At 41.7% G+C, this 26,907-nt stretch overlaps 1 protein-coding gene across 3 annotated transcripts in view; it reads left to right on the forward strand.

Moving 5' to 3' along the window:
• Nucleotides 1-26,907, forward strand: part of SORCS1 (sortilin related VPS10 domain containing receptor 1) — a 359,672-nt gene that overhangs the window by 317,296 nt on the left and 15,469 nt on the right. For all 3 annotated transcript variants that reach the window (XR_009557597.2, XM_035132751.3, XM_088670638.1), the window contains exons 19-23: nucleotides 3,981-4,167; nucleotides 11,778-11,911; nucleotides 13,808-13,931; nucleotides 15,878-15,990; nucleotides 17,799-17,930. Coding sequence is in view for 2 of the 3 variants with exons in the window: in XM_035132751.3 (XP_034988642.3) it covers nucleotides 3,981-4,167; nucleotides 11,778-11,911; nucleotides 13,808-13,931; nucleotides 15,878-15,990; nucleotides 17,799-17,930 (690 nt within the window). In the remaining variant the exon portion in view is untranslated. The remainder of the gene's footprint in view (nucleotides 1-3,980; nucleotides 4,168-11,777; nucleotides 11,912-13,807; nucleotides 13,932-15,877; nucleotides 15,991-17,798; nucleotides 17,931-26,907) is intronic.

Consider the following 26,907-nt stretch of genomic DNA (forward strand, 5'->3'; position numbering starts at 1 on the left):
CAGTCTCCTCTTTTTCCAGGCCAAACATACCCAACTTCCTCAACCATTCCTCATAAGGCTTTATTTCAGGACCCTTGATCATTTTGGTCTCCCTTCTCTGCACACATTCCAGTTTGTCAATATCCTTCTTAAATTGTGGTGTTCAGAACGGGACACACTATTATTCCAGGTGTGGTCTGACTACGGCAGAATAGAGTGGGACTATTACTTCCCTTAAGGGACACGGGTGGTGCTGTGGTCTAAACCGCTAAGCCTCTTGGGCTTGCTGATCAGAAGGCTTGAATCCCCATGATGGGTTGAGCTCCCATTGCTCTGTCCCAGCTCCTGCCAACCTAGCAGTTCGAAAGCACCCCCCCCCCCAAAAAAAGGGCAAGTGCAAGTAGATAAATAGGTACCGCTCTGGCGGGAAGGTAAACGGCGTTTCCATGCACTGCTCTGGTTTTGGTGTTCTGTTGCACCAGAAGCGGCTTAGTCATGCTGACCACATGACCCGGGAAAACTGTCTGCAAACAAATGCAGTCTCCCTCGGCCTGTAAAGCAAGATGAGCGCCGCAACCAGGCCCTGCTCTAGGTATAGTCCCGGTGGCGCGGGGTGCCAGGGTGCCGGGCCGGCAGGGGGGGCATTGCATGGTGAAGCCGCACGGAAGCCGTGCTGCGTGGTGCGAGGGCAGGGGCGCTGGAGCGATCTCCGCGCCTCAGCGCCAGGGCGCCTGACCTGCTTGAGACGGCCCTGGCCGCAACCCCAGAGTCGTCTGCTACTGGACTTAACTGTCAGGGGTCCTTTACCTTTATTACTTCCCTTTATCTAGATGCTATGCTTCTTGTTGATGCAGCTCTCTCATAGAGAGAGCACAGAACAATTCAGAAACAGATCATTTTTTAAAATAAATAAATAAATGCATGGATACAAGCAGCAGCAGGTAGCAGAGCAATACAGGCAGGACTGTGTTCCTGACCTGGCTTCCCAATGCTGGTTACTGAGGAGGGGGGCAAAGCAGCAGGGATCTTGGTGCAGTGCAGCCACAACAGCAAGAACATCAGATTGTGCCCACTCCATGGAAAGCCCCCATTCAACTTGCCCCTCTCTGGGTTACTTGCCCTGCAGCAATCCAGGGTTTCAGACATCAGGCAGGAGATCACTGGGGTTGAACCTGGGGCTTTTTGCACACAAAGCATGTGCTTTTCAGTATTAAGTATTTGGAGAATATTTGATAAATATTCAGGTACTCAGAGAATGTTTGAGCACTATTTGATGCCATAGAGGACCATCTTAAGGAGACTTTGGGGGAAGAAATGATTAAGATCCACTTAAAATCACAGCTTTGATGCATTGATGTAAAACCTGTGGGAGAAATGTGTTCCCTTTACTGCCTACCTTATTATCTGAGCTCAGCAGAGTCACAAAACTATTCAGTCTAGCATTACATTTGTCACTGTGATGAATGAAGGATGGGGGAGGGGGAAATGACAGATACAGATCAGTCTTTTGTAATTTCATGTACTGTAGAAATCCTCATTATGGGTGTCAGTTACACATACCTAGTGATATTCTATATTTACTGAGTTGCTCTTGTGCAGCTTTCTGTCTGTAATTTCCTGGAGACCCTACACTGTGATTTAGTCAAACACCTGATTATAGATGTGTTCTCAAGCCGTTTGGACTTTATTCAACCTGTGGTATAAGCACATCTTGCAGAAATGCTTTTCCTATGTTTACAATAGTGTGAAAGATGTTCTGACCAATTTATGGGATGTAGGGGGAAAAAATAGGCCTACCTGTGGGAAGCAACACAGGAACCTAGGAACGTGCCTTATACCAAGTCAGACTATTGGTTCATCTAGTTTCATATGGTTTGACTCTGAACTGGCTGCCCAGGGTTTCAGGCAGGACTCTGTCCCACTCTATCTGAAAACAGCAGATATTGAACCTGGAACCTCTCTTGTATGCAAATCAAGCGCTATACCACTGAACAACAACCTGCCCCCTATGCTGTGGAACTATGAAGTCAACTTTCAACAGACTTAGAAACGTAATGTTTTGGGGGTCTCTTCTTGCCCCTCTTCTTGTTTTTCTTCATTGGCACAGAAAAATATCTGTCCTACTGGTCACACTATTGCTTAAAAGCTGCTTGCCCTGAAATTCTCAAATGCCAGCTTTTGAAACATGGCCTTTTAGAAATGTGTTAAATCCTGAACTACAGGTTGTGTATTCAGTTCAGGGATAGGTGGGCGGCATTTTCAGTTCAAAGGATTAAATAATTTTAACAGGAACGAACTGGAAAAAGCAAGGAAATTCATCTTGTGAAAGAGGCACTGGAAGAGTAGCAGCTGTAGGTCTCCCCTAATTAGACTGGAAGGAGGCACCTTTCTCGGCAGGAAGCCTTGATGTCAATCAGAAGTCCCCGTCCTGCTGAGCTCCGAAGTGATTTTCTCCTCCTCGGACAGCTGTAGACTCAGCATATTCTTTGGCCCACCAAAATTTATAAAAGGGATTAAAAAGAAGAAGGCATATTAGAAGCGACTCAGTATCTTTTTCCAAGTCCTTTTTATATTATGCCTAGGCTGCTATACCCATGTACACCTTGTGCTGGGAGCAAGTTTCAGTGAACCCCGGGGTGCCTATATCCAGTGCTTTCTTCCTAGAAGAAAATGTTTAGGGGTACTCTCATTTTGACTTAAGAAAATCACCATTTTATAGTTCAAATCAGGAAAACTAAACATGGTAAATGGACAAAAGTACAAAGATTCACAAAATGCTTAGGGGTATGCGCCCCCCTGTGTCCCCCCAGGAAGAAAAAACACCACTGCCTGCATCTGAGTAGGCAAGAACAGTGTGAGGGTTGAAAACTTTGAAACCCACTTTGCTTTCTCTGTAGTCCCTTACCACATTACAAGATAAAAATGTGTTTTCGTGAGAGGCTTTAAAAATGAAATGAAATAAAGTTTGCACACACTTCTTCCCATAACCCAACAAGAGACAGTTTGTACATTGTGTGACATCGATGTATTATCCTACATTTCCAGAATAATTTAGTACAGCAGAGGCCTGACCCTCTGGGAAAGAGCCTGAAATAAGAGTGTCATGAGCTTGTCTGGAGTTCATGCCAGGTGTTTTCTTGAAGGGTGTGAGGAACTTAGACGCCAATCCTGTGCACACTTACCTTGGAATACATCATTGAACAAAGTGGGACTTAACTTCCAAATTAAACATGCATGGATTTATGCCACACGAGATTCAGTTGGGCTATAGTAATGGTTTTCCAATATTTAAAATGATGTTAGGAACAAGCATTTTTCTCACAAATATACACACATACACATTCACACACAGTCACTTTGTTGTAAAATTCCCAAATGAGATTTTGCATCATTAGGGTTCTGACTTTTGTGGCATACGCAATTTGGACCAGATTCAAGCAGTCTTGTCATTCTGAGATCCATTTTTGAGATTTGACTGCATTGCAGAATGTCTTCTAGATACTGCAATCCACTAGGAAGTTTAGGCAGAGTAGCATTAAGTGTTTCTGTGGTTCACCAAAACCCAATTATAGTGGTGTGCCAAAATTGGGAGCATCAGTTTTGGGAGTCATAATTCAGCTCATGTTGTGAACCCCTGAAACGGTTTGAGGAGCAAAGAACAATTGTGTCAGGACTGGCAGTTCCTCCTTTGTGTTCTAATTCACTGATTTTGGCAGGGGCTCTTAAACAGAAAAAAGGCAAGGAGCCCCCTCCCCAGAATAACTTTACCTACCCCAAAACAATTTCATTCTTCTCCTTTAGTTTTGCCTCAGTGGTTTTGTCAAAAATTCCCCCCCAAAAAAACTAATTTTTGCTGAACTAGACATAATATTTTGACTGATCCTTATAAATGTAGATTCTTACTTGTATGCCTAAATACCTTTCAAGATGACAAATATTCAAATTGACCTGGATTCCATATCTGTTTTATACTAATTATCCTCCCTACTTCTCTAATTTAGGGTGACATTCAAAGATCAATAATCCGTGTGGATTTTGGAGACGGCAGTGCTGTGTCGTATGCCAATCTCAGCTCCACAGAAGATGGGATCAAGCACGTCTACCAGAATGTGGGGATTTTCCGAGTAACAGCGCAGGTGGAAAACAGCCTGGGGGCAGACAGTGCAGTCATGTACTTGCATGTAAATTGTATGTTATTACATTGGTATATGAAATATTTTAAAGATTCTTTCTTTCTTTCTTTCTTTCTTTCTTTCTTTTGCTTTTGCTTCTTACATGTTTGTACAATGAAACCTGCTAAGAGAAGGAGTAGTCCACTTTTATATTAACATTTAGTCTTTGGAAAGTGAAAGAGAAATGGGTACCAAAAAAAAAAAAAAATTCAGCAGGACACACCTTAATGCTGTGAGGAAATGGCCTCTCAAAATTCCCCATCCTATCTGTGGGTTAAGTAACGGGAGACACAATTTCACTGAACTTCTCCAGGGAGATGGAAATTCTCCACCTTTTTCTCTGGGCTGGGGTCACAGATACCAGTAGCACAACATATTTGCTTTTGCGTATTCAGACCTTTAAAGGTAAAGGGACTCCTGACCATTAGGTCCAGTCGTGACCAACTCTGGGGTTGTGGTGCTCATCTCGCATTATTTGCCGAGGGAGCTGGCGTACAGCTTCCAGGTCATGTGGCCAGCATGACAAAGCCGCTTCTGGTGAACCAGAGCAGCGCATGGAAACACTGTTTACCTTCCCGCTGTAGCGGTACCTATTTATCTACCTGCACTTTGACGTGCTTTCAAACTGCTAGGTTCGACCTTTAACCTTTAAACCTCCCCCTTAAATAAATTCAGACAAGACTCAAATTTTGGTTTGGTTTTTGGCAGAATTTGAGTGGTTGCATAGGCTCTGGTTCGACTAGCTCCCTGCACCCTTATAGGCACCGCTGACCCAGGGCACCACTGTAGGTCAGCCTAGGGTGAACACCTGGATAGGCAGAAAGCCGGGGACTTGCTATGTCCACCACCCAGAAGTCCCCCTGGACTCTGGCACGGGCACAACCCCCTCACAGGGTTGACCAAACCATTGAGTCCCTGGATTCCTTTAATGGAATACCCTTCACATAGGGATGGTGAGAGCATTCCCCCATCCCCATCACCTGAACCAGAGCCTATGCACAACCTAACAAGTTGTGATGATTTGCTACGCGGCAGGCGAAACCCAAATGGCACCAGCCAATCAGCCAAGTGGGGAAAATTCTTGCCGTGCCCCTATCCCAATGATAGACAACACACGATGGCATAGCAAGGTTAAGTGCACAAGCCCTAAAAGTAGGGAGAGGTGGGCGGGTATTCCGATGCACACACTGAAAGAGGAAGCTCTGGGTCATGTGCATAGGTGTATATATATCCCTTGATCCATTTAGCCTGCGTCCCATTGGTTAAACCCTGCATCAAGGGACCTACCAATTGGGTGTTGTGGCTATCCAATCATACCCACCCACAACACAGGGTTTGGTTGCCAGGTCTCACCGCAATACATGCCCTCTTTAAGGGAGGACCTGATTTCCCTCAGATTGCCATTTGTTTTTTGTTGCTGCTGCAAGAACTGGCAGTGGCAACTGTGTTAGCAGCCTGTCCGCCATTTTGCATCTTCCACAGTGCCCCAGACCTAGTATGGTTCTTTAGCATAGCAGGAGATATTGCAGCCACTTTGTGCTGTGCTTTCTCAATTTTGATTCCTCATGAAAAATGGGAAAGATTTGTTTATTAGTGTATTTATATTCTGCTTCAGGCCTGGCACCAAACAGTGGTGGTTGCTGTCCTCTGGGACTGGTGGGTGAAGGAAAGGGTACGTAACATCAGGTGGAGCCAAAGCTAATATCACAGTAGGCAGATCACACACTGAGGAACACTTGATACATGCAGACAGACCCACACAGAGAGTAGGGGAGGGAGAAAGAGCAAAGGTAGGATCTAGCAGGGGGGAGAAGTTGACTGCCTGAAGGGTGGAGGGGAATAGTAATGTTAGGGGCTGAGAGGAAATAGAGTTTGATGGAACAGTAGTGGAGGTTTTGGAGGAAGATGAAATAATGAGGTTAGAGTGGGGGCAAAGAGAGCAATGTTATAGACTCTGGAAAGAGGCAAAATGGGAGGTACCAGTGTGAGTGCTGTTCCATAATCAGGACCTGCAGGACATAGCTGACTGATTGTCGGGAGTGGTTATCTCTTCAATTTTGTTTTCAGTCACTCTCCCCAAGGCAGCCATTTTGTGTTTTGCCATGGCACCTCCGTGACAGCCATTTTGTGATGACTACCCCCCCCCAGCATGCTCTCAAAATTCAAAAGGTGCCCACTAGCCCCAAAAGGTGGGCAACCCCTGGTCTACTTGAAAGCGGGTCCCACCCAGTTCAGTGGTACTACCGGTACTTTATTATTAGTGTGTAGAAGATTGCAGCCTTAGAAAGGAAAAATGAACGGGAAAGATCAAAGAAGGAATTGGCTTAGCGAGCTGAAAGGTGCAACAAGACTTTTGATAAGTGGACATTGCCCTAGGCAACAAAGTCCCTGTGGGCTGTATACTAGTGAGCACAGGGAAGCCTTGCTGCAGAGGTGCCAAGTTGTGAGGGAAGTTGGGGGGGGGAGTTGAGCAAGTGACACCCCCAATTTACATCAGGATGATGGAGGAGCCAGGAACATGGTGGCAACATGGCCATAGCTGCCAAGTTTTCCCTTTTCTCGCGAGGAAGCCTATTCAGCATAGGGGAAAATCCCTTTAAAAAAGGGATAACTTGGCAGCTATGAACATGGCTTCAGTGGCTCCTCATCACCCTCCTCCTCCTGTCACTGCCACTGGCGGGGGCTTCTGCCCCCCTTCCCCTCCATGGCAGCAGGAGGAAGAGCCACTGAAGCCACGCCACGCTCAGCTCCACGATGGGCCCTGATTTTTTGGAGTTGCTGCCCCTGCCCTGTTCACATAATCAGTTTGCTCTCAGAGGATGGGATTTACAGAGTGTGCAAATAGGCCTTTGTTTATAGTGGCCCATGAAAGAACTATAACACAATACTAAGCTTTAGTTTGAAGCTATTGAAAAACAGTATTTAAAAAGGTAATGTTTTCTATAAAGAGCAAGCAGCCCATGGAAAACAAAATTTAGAAAGTTCTGTTGACCAATCTTTCCTTAAACAAATTTAATTTCATTTATTTATTTATTTATTTATTTATTTATTTATTTATTTATTTATTTATTTATATACAGTATGTGAGTTTGTATTTATTTATGTAAAGCAGTTCTCACCATTATGCCACGAAAGCTAAACAAGGATACAGAAACGATTAGGATCAATATTTAAATATCAACAACCCAAACAACCAAAATCAATATGAAAGAAATGAAATTGCCTTCTCAGCCTCTTATCTCTTCCCATCTTTTTGAAAATGCCAGCCGAGGGCGGGGGTGGGGGGTGGGGAGGCCAGGCTTTCTTTGTCTGTAAAGGTCACTGCAAACACACTTGAGTGCTGGTAATATCTCCAGTGAGGCTCTGGGGGTCTCTGATAACACAGGGCCATGCAATCTGCTCCAATTTGACAGAAGATGATTCCGCAGGGGCCCATCTTCACTGTGCACTACTTTGTTTGCAAGCTAATGAGGCCACTTGATGGAGGAGCTATTTGCCAATGCAGGCCACAAGCTACAAAGGAAAAGCTACAAAGTTGTCTGGGTCATTCCTCTCTGGGAACGGGCTTCCCCACCACATAATTTGAGCAACACTGTTCAGCATTGGAGTAGAATGCAAAAAAGTTACCGAGACTCTCAGCAGGATCACAAGCAGCATAGCTTTTCATATTTTCCTCAGTTTTTTTTAGAATAAATTTTTTCAGAAGCAGACTTAGTAATTGTGGCTCCCAGCAGTCTAAGGCAAGCAGGTACAGAGAATGCAGGTATTCGGTTACAGGGTAGAAAGGGCTAGTCTGTCTCTGGTCCTCCTGAAAGTTGATTCACATGATCACTTGGCATATGCTTTAAAGGTCAGGAAAGGGCAGTGTCTCTCTGGTTTTAAACCTTATTCCTATGATTAGAATGGCCAAACATATATTTTTTAAAAAATAATAATCATGAAAACAAAGGATTATTACAAATACACTAAACTAATAGTTGCAAGCTGGTGTTCTAATACAAAATTAGTCCAGAAGAATCTAATAAATAAACCGGGACGGGAGCATTGTAAATGTAGAGACTTTCTGTAAAACCATAACAAGAATGCAGAAGAAATTTGATCCAGTTTGCATTTGAAATCTACCAATTCCCACTTTGAGAACTGAAACACAGCCAGCCTTCAAAATTTGCATTTATCGCAATTCTGTGATGCAGTTCTCGAGCTAAGCAATGTTTACAAAAATGCATATATTACAGAAAAATCTGCATAAATGTGAAGCCATTAGTGAAAAAAACATAAACATGCATTATATTAGTGAAAATTACTTGCAACAATGTATCCGTGAGTCACAATTGCATATGAAACTGTGTCTGCCATCTGTGAGCAGAAATTCACACTAAAAAGCTGGTGGATGTTCATGAGAATTCTTCTCATTATTTTAAACCACACAAATTGCTGCAAAATGTGGAGAAATGAATTTAAGAATAGAAAAATGAGAAACAGAGAGAACAAAAATGGATGGGTCTTTCTATCTATAACCGTTGCCCATAGACATTAGAGCACATAGGAAGCTGCCTTATACTGAGTCTTTGTAGTAGTAGTATTTATTTATTTATTTATACCCCGCCCATCCGGCTGGGTTTCCCCAGCCACTCTAGGCGGCTCCCAACAGATTAAACATTAAAAGCTTCCCTAAACAGGGCTGCCTTCAGATAGTTGTTTATTTCCTTGACATCTGATGGGAGGGCGCCACCACCAAGAAGGCCCTCAGGCGGAGATCTTTCCCATCACCTGCAACCTGATGTGGGATCTTCTACATCCAGGCATATCAATGCCTCTATATTCAAGGCTCTACAATGGAGCTACATTTTCCCTTCTGCCCAAAAGAGCTGCACTTGGGACTTTGAGCCAACAGATCCACAAGAAGACTTGGAACACACACACTAGAGACATTTGCCCTCCAAAGCCTGGATTGTGGTAGGACCAGGGACAGTGACATGCTGGGATGACAGGGCTAGCTAGCGTGCCCCTGGTTTGCTCACTATATATATAAAAAAGCACACTAATGTCTCATGCACAGAGTGATGGAAACAGGATATACCAATTCCATGAACATGAATGGTCCTTGTGGATGCAAACCCTATATTTTTAGGATGGCTTGAAAAGTTTTAAATAATTGACCCCAAGATCATAAAAGGTTGTCCAATTCTGCAAGAAAAAGTAATGTGTATTTTTATTGCAATCGATATTGTGTAGATAGGAATACAACACCACCTGCTGTTCCAAAGCTGAATTTTCAAAGCTGACTTTTTTTTTGTTTTCTAACATACTGATTTCAGAAGTTAATCATAATTACCCACTTTGGTGATTTAAAACACACACACACACACACGAAGCTGTTCAGCTCTCAAAGGAGAACTTTTGTGAACTGTTCTAACAGGGCAGTAATAAAACTGCACTGTCACTCTACACTGACTGCTAGTGGGTTTCAGGTAGGGACATTCCCAGCCCTACCTAGAGATGCCGGGGATTCAACCTGGGATTTTCTGCATCCAACTCATTTGGATTGGTTTTGCATGTTTGTTTGTTTTAATTTGATTTTTTAATGTGTATTTTTTATTATTATAACATGCCCCGCAACCTTATGGTGAAAGGTGTGTAAGGCATCTTAGAAGGAAATAAATGCTCCACCACTGAGCTGCAGCCTTTCTCTTAATTGTGCTGTAGGGTGCTGTAGGGTGCTACATCTTCTTCTGTTTTGTACATGGATATTTTGTAATAGAAATAAAGGGATGTGATAATAAGCCTCAGCCTTGAGAATGCTTGCAGGAAAACAACAGCTATGATACCATTCCACCATCCAAAATATAACCCATGTGGGGAGAAGAATCTTACCTTGTTATACTTTGTGGGAAAACTTGTTTTTTTCTGGGTATTGTTGCATTTCTTTTCTTTCCCCCTTCTCATTATTTTCAAAAGAAATTGTTCCAAATGAGAGACAGAGGGCAGTAGGGCCAAGTATAAATCTATTTCCCCCCTGATATTTTGCAAATTCTCTTTGCATAAAAAAGGAGAGTAGATTTGTGAAGAAGTTATTAAGAGCTTTGGAACGGATCCTTGCCAGAAATAGATATTTTTGCTGTTGACTCACAACACTCTTCCTATCAATCTTCAAGGGTCCTCCCCACCCCCCGTTAATGCAATATATTCCCAAGAAAAAACAGCACCCCTGTATTAACTCAGCCAATTACCACTGAATGTCTCCTGAAGATATGACCATCTATATTTGTTTGGTAGGCTTCTGTGTAGCAAAGATTTTGCTCATTATCTTTACCATTTGAAAGTTGCTGTTCTGAAATCTTTATCCAGAATTGTCATAGTGCCACTTCTCCCAGATATAGCTAGTTTATAATTAGAATCAAATAATTAAATTTAATTATCCAGATCCAAACAATTTCGTAAGCAATCGTGTCAGTACACATATATTGTGTTTCTGATCATTCAGAACACCAGATAAATGTACGGTGATAGTTTGCCTAAGCTGCATTTGGAGTTTGGAGGCTGGAGTCCAAGTTGCACATTGGATTGTTTGCAGGTATATGTTTTAAAATGAGCAGGCTATTACTTGCTGAAGCACTTAGGTCTGAGCAAAATGACGGTCTATTTGTCACAGTGCAACAAAAGTTACAGCTCTCAGATTAAGTTATTGGGTGCTCAGACCAATGCTTCATCTTGGCAAGAATTGTCTCTCTGCTGGGTGCCAAAAGGGTTTTCAAGCCCTGCTTACCAGGACACTGTAACTGAATGTGGTGAAATTGGGGGTCCTGTCCTCTGTAAAACAGTACTTGTTTTGCTAATATGCTTTGGACAGTCATAGTGAGAGCAATCTGTGTGTAGAAAGGAAAGTTTTTATTTGCTGCTGACATCAGATAGTCATTTCCATCCTAATTAGCCACTTTTAATCCTATACGTTGTCTATGCAATGTGTTATTGAGAAAAGAACACTCACAATACTCCTTTGGGTGTGGGCTTGTGTTTGAGATTGATACTCAATCAGAAAGCATAACACTGCAAGCTGCCTTAGCATTCCCAACCTAATCATAGACTGTACTACAGCATCCACCAGGAAAGCTTCTGATATGCATCTGTAATCTGGTAAATGTGGTGGAAAAAAATAGCATGGCCTGACAAGGTCAAACTCCATCAGCATTTTTCAGCTCCCCTTAACGATAGCTATACTGAGGAGGGTTGTTCTCATATGGCAACGTTCCTGCATGAAAGTCACTTCTGGGTAAGAGTGTGAATCCCATCTCTACAGCATTGTGTATAATTATCTTCTATGTATACTAAAAGAATATGCACTAGGGAGCTGTGACTGACTATGGCTTCCCAGTGAAGAAAGAATATGGAGGCTGTGGAAGCCTTATAACTGAGTCTTATATTTGTTTCCTCAGCAGTAAATCCCACTGGGGCTTAAACTCAAATAAGTTCACATAGGATTGCCCCCTGTGTTGAAATAAGAATTTGTGAGGAGTACGTAGTCTGCAGCCCTTATTGGAACCAAGGGTGGGGTCAAAGAAAAGCTTAGAGTGTTGATGCATAAAACTAGACTCATGTACACTTCCCCCCATTTTCTCTTGTTTCCAGGTCCTTTGGAACATGTCCATTTATCGTTGCCATTTGTGACGACAAAGAACAAAGAAGTTAATGCCACGGCAGTCCTGTGGCCCAGTCAAGTTGGAACACTGACTTATATCTGGTGGTTTGGAAATAACACCGAGGTTTGTATTTCATGGAGATAAATTAATTGTTAAATTGTGACATAATAACATTATCACGGGGCTTGTGATTTCTCTCAGGGAACAGCTTACAGGGCCCTGCAAATCACAGAGAGCAACTCTCAGCACTTTTATGTTGCAAATCAGCTTCTTTTTTAAAAACTTGCTTAACTGTATCTGTTTAGGCCTAATTTGCATCTTATGCAAATCACTAATCCCCCATTGGACACGGCTGAAGAGATCAAACTGAGAAAACTGCAGAGTGACAGATTATCAAAGATTCCAAGATTTGGGGCTTTTTCCCTTTCCTTATGTAAAATGCAAGCTTCTTCTTCTTTTAACTCAAGTTACAAACCCAGACTTCAGAGATAAAGTTCTGAGTTCGGCTGATGATCTCTCTGCACTGCTCCAGGGTTTGAAACCGTATTTTAGAGTGTGTTGTGCTCTGTAGCACTAGTAAAAAGGAATGTTTGCCGAGAGTCCCAACACCTACTCTTTTCATAATGCTAAACCTATACGAAGTTCTCATTTGTGCTGTTAAGCTGCAAGAATGCCTCATTACCACATTCCAAGAGAAGTGAAATGACATGTAGTACATTTCCTTGCCTACGGACAGTAGTTAGCATAAAAGTGTATGCCAAAATAACCCACTACCCACCCTGTATGCTGCCTCATTTGTTCACTGGGGGAAGAAAATCTTTAATCGGTGCCTGATAAATTGTTCTTGTGTGTTGCTAGACTCGTCTAAGGCTACTTTGAATTTCGATAGGAAGTTAGGAGAGCTCACACTAGCAGGAGGTAGCTGACAGGGTGGTGGGGCAGCAACATTCACCTAACCTCCCAAATTCACTGCTGTTTAGGCTGGTGGCAAGTGCTAGCATGACTGAATAATTTTTCATATATGAAGGGGGTCAGTTCAGGTGTAACACAGATATGCAGGGTGTTTCCCTTATCTCTGTTTCGTTTATATACGACACCTCTTGCCACATAAATGGCTGTAAATTTTAAAGCTGCCTTCTTTTTGCCTACTCTTATTTGTTGGACTATTTAACCTATCCTGGGCTTGCTCAATGAAGGGCGAGCTACAAAATATACTTAATATTTTAATATCCAGGATCTTGTTGCATAAACCTTGAATTATTTGTCCCTGATTGAAAGCTGGAAATCCGCAGCACTTTTGCCACCAGCTGAACTGATTGTTGTCAAGCACTTTTGCAGAGGTTTCATTAACTCTTATTTTTATATCCATTTGCATCCAGTGATAATTTTGACCTATACTGCCCTTTGATAAGATGGAAATACACATTATCGTTCTCTCTATGTTGCTGTGAGGATAGGTAATAAAAGGATCCTCATGTAAAATGACTTCATGCATTTTTCTCAAGATCAGCAGCACTACCAAAATCTGTCCCATCATAACCACTGATATCTACAATGGTTCAATTGAAGAGTGTTTTTCTCATATTTTGAAATATGAGAATTGGCTGGTTATTTTGGGAGGCGTTTGTCCACCTGTATGCTGACTGTCTTGAATCACCTGAGTTAATCTACAGAGTCATATTTCCAGCTCATCTGTTTTCTTCTTGCTGTACCCTGTGGTCTGGATTGTGTTGAGGGTGTTCAAATGGATAAGACTGTCAGTCGTTGTTCCACTTATCCTTCCTCAAATTGGAGCTTCTAGGAATCCTGGTGTTTGGGTGGGTGCCTATTTATTTATTTTGTTGCTCACTATCTCCATGGTCCCTTCTTCAGGCCAACAATACTGGGCATCCTTAATCCAAATCTATTTCCAGCAGCAGGTTTAGGAGAAGGGTCCTTGGCCAGACTCTCTGTGCAACTGAAAATAAGGCAAGCCAGGGCGTTAAGTACCTTCCCTGCTTTCTTCTTTTACCTTTGCAGCCACTGATTACCCTGGAAGGGAGCATTGCATTTACATTCTCCACTGAAGGGATGAACACTATCACAGTGCAGGTTTCTGCAGGAAATGCCATTCTGCAAGACACCAAGATGATTGCTGTGTATGGTGAGCCCTATCTTGTTCACTGTTGTTGATTCATTTCTCAGACTAGTGTAGCGGTTGGCCTGTCACACACACACCCCACACACATGTTACTCAGAGAAGAAGGAACTAAGGACACAGACAAGATAACATTTTTCAAGGGGGGATGTATCTGTAAGATCAAGTTGTCAAGAAGGGCAGCTGCAAAGTTTTGATGCTCTTACATTTTGTGGAGTTCTGCATAGCTGCGAGGACCTGAATTAAAGAACATCCATGATTTTCAGGACTTCATATAAAAAGTGTTTCTTTTTTGCACTCATGCCCACATCAAAACACATCTGGGAGACACATCTCCCAAACCTCTCTTGTTCTATATACATAGTGGCAGCACATGCTCAGTTCAAGTGCTGAAGCCTAATGCCACCCTAATGTTCATTGCACCTGTGGTCCTATGCCTACACTTACCATACCTAGAAAAGTGCAGTAGTTGTCTCTCAACACACTGGACATAAATCTGGTTGAAAAGAGACACACACTATTCAGTGTGCAAAATAGAGTGTGAACTGACGCAATAGAGTTGGACTCTCACTTTAATGGAACAGCACTCAACACCTTTGCCAAATTGCAGAAGCCTAAAGAGTAGCATGGATAAGAGATGCTTCTGGGGTGTTAGGAGTAGGGGGTGGGGCTTAAACATTTCCATATATTTTCCCTGGCGGTGTGCAGAATAAAAAAATACTTTCTGCCAAAATGCACTTACCATTAGCATTTCCCCATTTGATATTCCCAAGGTTGTTTTGGTGAAAAAAATCCAAGCTGTAAAATGTAAATGTAATGCTCAGAGCTCCTGCAAAACTTATCTCTAACTTGCATAGAATACCCAATTCTTGTGTTTCAAATGCTGAGCTCAGTATAACACTTCTCCTAAATCCCCAGTCTCTGGTTCCCCTGCTGTTTAGCACTTTAAAATAATTGCCATGCAGCCTCTCTTATTTTGAGGGATGTTTTGGAGTGTTTCATTTGTATCCTTTCAAAAGACAAACACCCTAATTGCTACAAAAGATGCTGGCATTTTGGGGAGATACAGAAAGGGAGGAGGGAATCAAAGCAATTAATGCAAATGAGGGCTCTGCCTGATGAAATGCGGGTTGGGTCAGCTGGTTTATGGACCATTAACACCTAATGAGCTGATTGCCAATAAGGCTCCAGACTTACCTGCATTAACAGTTTACTCCGTGTCAGAGCAAAGTTAAAGTTGATTTAATTAGAAGCAGACCTGAAGTATCACTTCAGAACCAGCTCAAGAGACCCTGGATGTTGTTTGGGTTTACAGGATTTAAGTAACATGCACCGTTCTGATAACGGGGCAAAGCACAGCTATAACATAATAATGCAAAACTGCACAAGGACAAGACTTACAACGACTGATTCATACACCTACTGTGGCCCTGGTATCTCCCTCTCTCTTTTTAGGCTACATTGTGGTTAGCTGAACTTTTGCAACTTTTCCAAAAACCTTTCAAGAGCCATTTCAATTTCCTGTAAAATAGATGGCTACACAGATACCGGTAGGTGGATAGTTACAGGGGTAGACAGATGCACAGATAGATAGATATACAGATAGATTTAAAAAAAGCTTCACTATACCCTCAGTGTAAAAACAACAACAACAAGTATTCTAGGTTCTACGCCCCCCATCACTTTCCATCTTCCCTGCTACACCAGTGCATCATCATAAATGATGTTGTTCTGATTGAACAATTGGTAGATCTAATTCTAAACAGTTATTTGCTGGCACAGCCGAGTGATAGGATCAGAATGTTAATCAAGTTGTGTTGTCCAATATGCACATCAATCCAATTGATTAGAGAGCCAAGCACATTTTAAAAATTCAGTAGCCATGTCTCAGGAGCTTTCACTCATAATAGCCTTTTCGTTTTCTCCACCCTGCCTTCCCTGTCTTCCCCTAGAGCAATTTCAATCGCTACGGTTATCATTCTCTCCAAATCTGGACGACTACAATCCAGACATTCCTGAATGGAGACGAGACATCAGTCGAGTCATCAAGAATGCGCTGGTGGACGTAAGTGCGGAAATAAGTTGTAACTTCTCCATAATGCATTTCTTTCCCTCTGTCTAGCACTCGCTTTGGAAGCACTCACCTGCAGGAATCCCTCTCTAATACCACTTGCAGAAACTCTCCAGTGATTTTGCAGGGTTATTCCGGGAAGCAGCACTAGTTGAATTTGGGAAACACAAGCAGTTCTGGTTTTGTTCCTCATGGCTCCAAGAGGAAGCCACCACTGACATGTTCTTACATCTGTAACAATATGTTTCTCTTTTGACATGTACTGAAATATGTGAAAATTTATCTTGTTTCATTTGTAGCTAGAGAGAGAGGCAGTTTAGATATCCAGCTTGCAGTCTTCATCTCATTTCCCCTTCAGTTTGCGCTGCTTCATTGCAGCATTTTATCCACGGCTGTGGTGGCATTCAGACAGTACACCAAGGCTTTCCAGGTCACTGAGGGCTGCCCTGTGCCTGAGCTTTGATAATGCAGTTCATTAATCACCCCTGCTGCATTCACTTAGCAATATGGAATCAAAAACTGAAATGCTCATTCCTTTGCCACCTTTTCTCTACAGAGTAGGTGTTCCAGAACACAGAGCAAAGGAGTACTGGGACCCATTGTGCAAAATAATATTCTTGGGGAAGTAATTATCTAGCCTGTGGAACTGGTGCAGTTCTACTGAAGTCAAAATGATTGACACAATGTTTGTGACAACAGAGCAAGTGTGTTTGTGAATACATATTTTTTTTGGGGGGGGGGGACCGTTCACAACAGTCCACTTTCTCTAGCTTCTCTTGGATAAGCAATCTGTTTTTCTCTGTATGAATTTCTCAGTAGGGAATGTTAAGGGGTTTTAAGGGAGTTTAACTGTGTTTTCCATTGACTCATAATAATAAAAAGAAACAGAGTTTAATGAGCACAAGCATGGCAGTGGCTCACCAGAAACGGGGGGGGGGGGGATAATGTAATTGAATGACAGGAAGAAAAGCAACAGCAATATATAACTGTGCCTGCACAGTGTTGTTTATAAAATATAGAAATGGAAACAAATTGAATCATAGGCCATCCCACTTGTTCCACAACAGCAATGACCAACCACTTCAAATCACCAGATTCTTGGGTGAAATTTGGCGGGAGGGAACTTCAGAACCTCCAGCATAGATGAATAGTGTTGCGTGTTGGGGCAAAATATATATCTTAATTTCACATATACATTCATGGGTTCTGATTTAGCGGGGACTGACCAGGAATGAGACCTTGGGGTGGTAGTAGATAGCTCAGTGGAGATGTGTGTGGTGGCTGTAAAAGAAGCAAATTCCATGCTAGGGACCATTAGGAAAGGAACTGAAAATAAAAAAATGCAAATATCACAATACCATTACAAAAATCTATGGAATATTGTGTATTCCAGAAAAAAATATTTCTCTACTTTGTAAACAGCACTGTGTCATTCACAATTCTGGTCACCTCACTCCAAAAAGGATATTGTGGACTTGGAATAGGTTCAGAAAAGGGCAACCAAAATGATCAAGGTGGTGGAACAACTCCGCCATGTAACCCCCTGCCTCAAAATCTGCCTTGGAAGATTGCAGGAAGCTTGGGGGGGGGGGACCCAAAGCAGTGAGGAGGGGAAAGCAAAATCTCATTGCACAAGCCAAAGTCTGCTTGTGCAACCTTGGATTCCTCTCTCTCTCTCTCTCTCTCTCTCTCTCTCTCTCTCTCTCTCGGCATTTTAGCTGATTGAATGATTTTAGTCCTCTTAATTTCAAGGTTGTGATGTCATCATCATGTCATCATCATCCTTTCTTTCTACATACTAGGTAACAGGCATTTCCAGTAAGCATATCTTGGTGGCAATCCTGCCAGGTTTACCCACATCAGCAGAACTCTTTATTTTGCCTTATAAGGATGTCACAGGAGAAGACAAACGAACCGCAGAAGACCTACAACAGGTACTGTTTCCTTTCATTATGCACAACTGGTGTGTGCAGGGAAGAGATTGTATTTTAACTTCTTCTCTCCACCCACCCCCCACCCCCCAAAAAATGTTGGCAAACAAACACTGCAAATTTCAGGAAGAATGCATAGGGAAAAGTGGACTTTCCACATGAGTGTACTCATCAACCATTTTCATTCATAGCAATACTTGTCACTTGCATGACAAATATCTGAAACTTGAAATGTTAGTGCCCATGCTTGTTTGCGAGTCACACCAGAAGGTCTGTTTATGCTGCTCCCTGGAATCTGTGCTATAGAATGACAGACATGAGTGGGAAGTATACAATGCAGGAATAAAAGTGTGACTCCCAGAAAACAGAGAGAGATCATAGCCCCTATGATGGCATTCACATGGGTTTTCCTAAGGGTCACTTCACCCATTTTTCACAAAGGGAATGATTTCACTATGGAGGCAAAATCCTCCCATTTATGATGTGATTCTCATAGATGTCAGAAATGAACTCAATTAGTGATGAGTGTGCTTTTATGTATAAACGTGCCAGTCTTAGGATTGGATATGTTGTTTCATAAAATCAAGATGTCATGTGTATTGACACCCCCCCACCCAATGCACCTCAGCCAAGCAGAAGTCCCCCCCCCCCAGTTCATGCTTTATCTTTGCTTTGCTTTGATCTTGCTTGACAAACTACACATCTTCGTAATTTTCTCCACATGCTGGTAATGAACATCAGGAAAGAAGATTGACTGCCTTGCAGATACCCTCCTCCAACATAAATTGGAAAGGAAGGCAGTACATAGAATCCCAGATTTACTACTGACCCAACTCGCCTCCGGCACTTGGCTGCTTATTGCATTCCACAAATTATTATATAGATATTTTCCCTCTCGCATTCCCAGACTCGCTGTGGTCATAAAGTATTGTAACACTGGCACATTGTCATCATAAGCCTTTATAGGGAGACAAGAGCAATACAGCTTTTAACAGGGGCTCCAGCATCCTCTCCACTATTCTTCCTGAAGGGACAGGATTGTAATCTGCCACATTACTGGAATTATTCTTTATTTGTTGCTAGGCGTTTCCCGTGGAACAATATAGCACTGCATGGATTTTATAATATAAGGTTGAAACTACTTCCACCTTCCCCACCCCACCAGAAGTTGGTGTTGGGTTCTCATATCACCAATTGCTCTAATTTGCAGCATCGTGGTTCATGCTCACAGTGGCTCTGCTACTGATTCAGGAGCCATGCACCCACACAGAGCTAAATCAGCTGACTTTCAGCCAATAGCAGTAGCTGTCAGTGTGTTGAGGGGGAGCTGCTCTCGTGTGTCTACCTGGATAGGGCTGGGGTGGGATAGGCCGGTGGCGAGGTTGGAGCCATGAAAGTGCACCAGTGGTTCCTGACCTCACTGCCACCTTGAACCCAAGCCATGTCCAGGTAAGATGCAGCAAAGTTTGTGTCAGCAGTGTGAGTTCCACAGCTCCAACCTACCAGACCAGTTGCCCCTCCTGGGAGCTTAGGGTGAAGAGCGGGTAATAAATAAACAAATAGTACTCTATCTGTTCCTCTGAAATAATTGTGAAATGGTGGGTGCTTTGATGATGTAGTTTCTATAGCTTATATAACATGACAGCGATAATGACTCCTTGATTTTTTTGAGGTGACAGGAAACTCTGGGGAAGAGAACTAATGCTCTTATGAGCAGGAAGACTGAAAATAGGTCAATATTTCAGTTAAGGACTATGCTGTCAAAATAAGGACTACTTAAGGGCTCGTGGGGGAATTTTTTATTGGTTCATTGGTTTGTTTTATCTTGTGTCACATCTGTACTTGTGTGAGAGCACTGGAAGTAGCACTGAACGTCTCTAACTCTCAACTGAGCTTAGAGCTCACAGCTGGTGTTTGCTAAAAGTGATAAGCCCCATTTATTTGTATTCTCACCCTCCCCAATGTGATTTCCATCATGTGAGAATGTAAACAGGGATGAGCCCTTTAGCCCCCCTACCCGTGTCTTCCCATTCTTGCAGTTCCCCACCCCATATAGTGGGGTCATCTGTAGCAGACAGTCCGTTCTACTCATGTTGGCTCTTTGCATGATATCAGGATTCTTCACCATTGTGTCTGTGCATGGAACAAGTGAATCAGGCTATCATTCACTCTTGCCTAAACAAAAAGGTTTTCTAAAACTAACTGAGTCGAAGTTGACAAATAGGTGGACAACCGGTCTGGAAACCTAAGCTCCCTTCAAGCATTACTTTTGTGTGGAGGACAAGCATGTTGAAAGGGCCTTGGTCCTACTCCCAAATTCTTGCTGCTTCCTTTGCCATAGTCATGATGAGAAGAAGGTCTGTGATGGGGAGCTTTCTCTGTGCATTGAGGCTCCCTGTTCAATTGAAAACCTTTTTTGTGCTGTGGTTATCAGTGTGCATGTATATCCATGTGCATTGCTAAAACATTGCTGAAAAAGGTGAATTTGATGTGAATATACACCAGAGTCCGTGTGTGTGTGTGTGTGTGTGGTTGTTGTTGTTTTTAAAAATAATCATCCCACAAGGCTGCATTTGTTCATAGTATAACTAAGGGCCAAAATAGTCTTACCTACATGCAGACATACATTTTGATCATTTTAGGATTGTTTTCTGCTGCCCCCCCCCCAATCATTGCACATTCAAATCAATTTACATAGAGGGGAGAAGATTTCAATAGATGGAAAGAACTGAAAACTGCATTAAACTGAACATACTTCAATTACATAATTATTATTACAAAGTCCACTGGTTATATTTGCAATGCAGGAGGAATCTGATGCAAGACAAAAGGAGCTGGAAAAACAATAATGGAGCCAAAGGAGAAATTATTCCATCTATAATAGTTAGTAGGAAAGTGTATATGTGTGAGAGGGAGATAAAAGAATGAGTAAAATGAAGTTAACTTGTAAAAGAAGAATTGAGCATCACATGAGACTATTGTGGTGTCAAAGGTCATAGTTACACATCCTGACCACCATTAAATATATATTACTAAATTATGTTCTCACACACAAGCCAAGCAACTTTCAGTGTGCCACTGGAGGGCAGTATTATACCTGCACACACATGCCCACAAGTGCCTATAAACATTTAAACTATTTACCCAGTTCATGCTACCCAGTTTATTCATAAACTTAGAATCCTGGGTCAGAATTTTAATGTTGACATTTTACTTCAGGAAATGTTGAGATTTCTAATGCAAACAAAATGTGAAGTACAGTTGTTGAAAGGCTGATCACTACATACAGAAACACACAATTGCTGCCTGACACTCAAGTTGCCTTACAAATGATTAACAGTGTACTCATTTGCTTGCTTACTCAGAAGTAAGGCCTGCTGTGCTCAATGGGACTTGCTTCCAAATAAGCGTGCATAGGATTAAAGTGTAAATATAGGTGCAAAGCCTTATTCATAGCTAATATAATGTTAATTAGGCAATGTTACATGCAGTCATGAGTTATTTATGTCATTGCTGATAACTGCAATCAGCATTATAAAGTACAGAGCCTTTAAATCTTTGCTGCTTGGTTCCTTTTTTTGATTCAATAAAGGAGCTTAAGATGGCTGCCTGTTTGTTCTGGGCTTCACTTCACATAAAACTGTGTACATTGCAACCAGGGCCATACATTAGAGTAGCTCTAATGCCTGAAGCAGTTTGGACCTGTTGCTGCATGAAAAAAATATACAATACTATAAATATCTGTACCGGTGTTGTGACATCAAGACTGAAATGGAAGATTTCTCTCGCTCTAGAATTTGGCACTACAGCATTTCAGTATACTAGAATTAAAAACATCCCCCTCCCCCAAACGATATCACAATATGGAACCAGATTTAAGCTGGACATAATCCACAGGGAGATGCTTATGGAAATCCCAGTGAGAGGAACTGCCACAGCTTTTGTTTCATCTTATTTCATTCCATGAGGTTTCAGAAGGACAGCCTCTATGTAGACTGTGCACACACAGTTTTTGCATAACTACCGGTACTTCAGTCCATAAACTCTGCGGAAATGTTTGCGGAGGCTTTGAGTTATAACTACTGTACTATTTTTCACCAGATATAAGAAATGAGAACAAGAAAGATAAAGCAGTTTTCCTTTTTTTGCCGCTGGCCAGTCATATGATCATTTTTTCCGAACAGATTATGAATCATCTGGCCCAGGCATAGGTAAACTCTGGCCCTCCAGAAGTTTGGGACTACAGTTCCCATCATCCCCCACCACTGGTCCCGTTAGCTAGGGATGATGGGAATTGTAGTCCCAAACATCTGGCTGGAGTTTGCATATGCCTGATCTGCCCCCCCCCCCCAAATTGTCCTCCTCCCATTAGGGGCAATGCATACAAATGCTTTGCTGCAACATACATCAGTTTCCACCTTCGCCTGTTCCTCCTCTCCTTTCCTTCTGCCAGGGTCAGCTCTAAATATTTGACTATTATTCTAGGTACCCTTCTTTATTCATTTGTGATCTCACTAGGGGAAAGTGCCCAACATTGCTTAGAAACCACACACACACACAAAAAATCAGTTCAGGTATGAAAGAAGTGGTTAAAACCGGTGCAGTTTTGAAACGTTCAGTCCACCATTTTGAATCAGAATGGCACACAACTGTACAGAATTATGGAATTGTAGAGTTGGAATGGACCCCGAGGGTCATCTAACCTAAATCCCAGCAATGCAGGGATCTCAGCACAGAACTGAAAGTAGGTTGGGCAGGAGAGAGTTGCCGATTGATATGTGTAAACCCAGTGCCATGTATATGGAATTGCAGGAGCAGGTGTGTCGTTCAGTGGTAGAGCCTCTGCTTCTTGTGCTGTAGGTGCCATGATTCGACCCTGGAATTCCCAAACAAGCTTGGAGAAACCCCTGTCTGAAACCCCCAAGAGTTTCTGCCAGTATGCCTAGAGAATATAGAGGGCCAATGATCTGACCCAAGATAAGGCTTCCTATAGCCCACATTTTAAATGCCTGAATCAACTTGAATGAGAGGCAGAGGGATACTGAGATTGCTGATTCACAGTGTGAGATAGGCAGACCTTATTCAGGCAGAACTACCCCAGAAGCCAAATTAAATTTGTTTTGTTCTCTTTGTAAATTAACTCCCCCTCTCTTTCTTTTTACAAATTATTTGTTGTTATTATTCATTATATGTCCGTTGATGAGAGAATGATAGACAAAGAATGGCTTCTATTACAAAGAAACATTTTTGCACATTGCGTCTAATTCTGCAAATGAAGCAGATAAAGTCAATGAAGCTATGTGAAGGACCAAAACTAATTCAGAGACCTAATTATTTTCACAGGGGAGAACTCTTGATGACTCTAAATTAGGTGTTTTGCAATGCTGAGAAGCTTCATCTTCAGCATAAAAGCAAGAGAACAATATAGGGCAGCCATTGGGCATAAATATAAGGCAGTTTGGACCTGTGTGTGTGTCTAATTCTGAGAAAAGGCATAAAAGTATAACTAGATTCTAATGTTTAAAAATGCTGTTAATTAAATAAATGTCAGATCTGTGGTTGCTCTTTTTATTGCATTTTATTTTCCTCCTTTTGTATCAATGTTTTATGCAGGTGTATTATAGTTCAACTTCCAACCTGCTTCCAAATTGTTTGCAATGAAGAACTAGAGCGAACTGCATTTAAGGGAGGGGGGATGAAATGGCTGAAATAAACATTAAAATATAGCTTTGCAGGCAGATTTAAATTCCTTTTGTTTTATTGGCAGAGAGTGAAATTCCTCCAGGATGTTCTTGTTGTATAAGCCCCACTGAAATGAATGGATAACTCATGCCCATTCACTTCAATGGGGCTTGTGTAGGAGAGCAGTGCTTGTGCTGGTTTGTTTTTTTAAATCATTCTCCACATCGGCCTTGCTATTTCGTGGAACCATAGGCTCTGATAAGATAATAAAATAGTGCAAGTGTAAAGTGAAATGATTTATGTATTCGTTTTTCCCCTTAATATCTCATTTAATATGAAGCAGAGTACTATGTAATACCAGTTAACTTTTTAGAAGATCATATTGGATAGATAGATTTTGAAAAATAAAAATAAATAAAACAACATCTTGTCAGTCCTGTTCTACACAGCACTGTTCATCTGTTACAGGCTTTGTTCTCACGCTCCTTCCTGAGGCAAAGTTGTCTGGTGGATGCTTGTAGGTGGATGATTTCAGGAAATAAAAATGGTGGTTCATGCCCTTGGATTCCCCATCCCATTTTCTTCAGCATGAGATCTGCAGCTTCTAGAACCCTCTAAAACATACCACAAACAGTCGGGTGGGAGAGATTCTACCCAAAGCTAAATCCCGGTATCTCTTGTGATAGGTAGTAAAATGCCCCCCACCCCAAAGCCATAGTCATGTTGTGTTAGAAGAAGGGCAAACAGAGTCTGCTTCCTTGAATCAGTATTTCTTTGAAGAAGCCATGGGTTGTTGTTTTTCTCTTTATCCCAGTAAGTTAGCATTGGCTGAGACAAAAAAAGAAGCAGCAGCACCCTAATGGTGATAGTCAATATATTTCTTGACTATTTTTGTTTTGTTTTGTCCTAAGCTCTTCCCCACCCTTTCAACAATAAAACTCTTTCTGCACACTTAAACCTACATCACTGAATCACTTTTTGTTGATGACCTGCCACCCCAATCTTCTCAACCCATTACATTGACGGGGACAAAAAACATGTACAATTGAGGTGTTTTTAAATTTTATTTTGTTGTTGTTGTCCCAAGTGCTTCTTGCTGGTCGATTGGACTTTGCTGATTGGATTGGAGCTTTTTTGCTGATTGGATGAACTTTGGGGAGATTGTTGATCACTCTGCAGGTGGACTGTGTTGGAGAGTTAATTTTGTGTAAATTATGCTATGGAAATCGAACCAGTGGTTTATTTTTACCTCCAGCGTTTTGGGTACCCTTCATATATTTCATTCAATTTGTTCTTCCTATTACAGTTCTGTAAATTAGAGGCCACAGATCATACTTCCTATGAGGTGACCTCCACTTTCTTGGTTAGTCCTTCAGAGCAGTTTATATTGTGGTGGCTGTCATCCAAGACATCATTTCATGTTTTGTTTCGGTGCGTCCAAGCTGGAGTTGCAGCTGTGGAACCGTAAAAGGCCACCTGTCCTTCTGGAAAAGTTGGCACATTTTTACACTGAGTTGGTGCTATGGAACATTACTTGTCATGGCTGCAAACTCCCTCCTGGGCAGTTGCAATTGTAAAATGCTTTTGGATTTCTCTCATGCCAAACCGTCACTGAAGAGCATTTGAGACTGCGTCCAAGTGGGCAAGTTTCAAAACTGACAAAAGTGTTCTAAGTCTAGTAGACACAAGGTCACATGCAAAATTTTAATCCTCAAATTTCTGTGGGGACTGCACAATCCCAGACTGCCTTCAACTGTATGGGAATCTGCATGATTCATACATCTGCAACTGGAATTTATTAACATAACAAGTCAGACTTGCAACCCTCTGTTAGCTGCAGCACACACATACAGGGCTCATATCACAGGATTAACAATTAGGATACATGGTCTTTTTAAGAGATAGAAACCTGTCCCCTTTTTATTTCAATGCTCAACATATATAAAACATGAAAAACCGTTAGAACAACCAAAACATTTTATATAATGCACATTTAGTAACTTATATAAACTTATATATGTCTTTTTTAAAAACCAAAAGTTAACTTTTGGGCAGTCATCTTGTGACGGAGATCTATGTAGCTTCTATTTCCACAAACTAGTGATGTAATTGCCTAATGTAATTTGTTTTAACTAAACCCTCATACATTTTCAAAGGTTCATGAGAAATTATCAGGCGTGAAAGGACATCCCCATCATTTTAAGGCCATTTGCAGCCTTTTGTTGATTTAGTTTAATTCTGTAACACTGCTAACATGGGAATCAATGTTCTGATTTTTATTCTTCACTGTGAGGGATTTATCAGCAACTTTTTATTATCAGAATTGAATTTTAAAAATAATTCTGGCTCCTGCATTTCATATTGGCCACTGATAGCTTGGAACACTATTCTTGGCTCAGCATTAATCAGGAAATCTGTTTACATGCTGAACATTGAACTAAGCTTGAAGAGGACCAAAATTCTTGCAAATGTATTTCTTTTTAATACATTTTTTAAAAAAATGAGTGCATATGGAATTCCGTATGTCTCTCACTGTGTCTGTCATCTCTGAAGACTGTCTGCCTGCCATAGCTGCCAAGTTATCCCTTTTTTTAAGGGATTCTCCCTTATGCTGAATAGGCTTCCTCGCGAGAAAAGGGAAAACTTGGCAGCTATGCTGCCTGCCTCCTATATTTTCCTATCTCCTTTTCCTTTTTCAAAATAGCTTTGCTTTTTAAAATTAATTTTCAGTTAATTCATTGCAATTAATATTCCCATTAAAAAAATAACAGGAGATGCAAAATATAAAAGGAGGTCCAACAGCTAAACTGGGAAGAAGGCTCAACTAGGCATGATACTGACTGTATCTTTGTATTTAATGTTTTTTAAGATGCAAAGAACACCGTTGTCAGGATTGCAGCTGATGTGACAGTATCAAGCTTGGCCTTTAGAAATATGATTGAATTAAAAATATTTCCATACTTAGGACAGACCACTTGCTTCAGAAGAACCTGCCACATGCTTATAAATGGGGCTTAAAGAAGCTAACCAACTAAAATATGAAATAGCACTAAAGAGAGTAATCTTAGAATAGCATTCACAAGATGTGGAAGAGCAAAAGATAAGCTAGGATCTAGACTGGCAGGCATAACACTCTTACCTCCGATGAAGAAGGTTAGGAAGTGGTACAAGTTTTTAGGATCGTCCTACTCTCGTGTAGGACCCTGGCAGAGACACATGCCCGACTGGCATGTTCTCCCCTCCTGGTCGAGCGTTTGGGAGCTTTGAAAGTTTTCTTCTGTCCGAACATCACAGCGAC

This window comes from Zootoca vivipara, chromosome 5 (genome assembly GCF_965207765.1).
Source record: "Zootoca vivipara chromosome 5, rZooViv2.hap1.1, whole genome shotgun sequence".
In the NCBI taxonomy this organism is placed as follows: domain Eukaryota; kingdom Metazoa; phylum Chordata; class Lepidosauria; order Squamata; family Lacertidae; genus Zootoca; species Zootoca vivipara.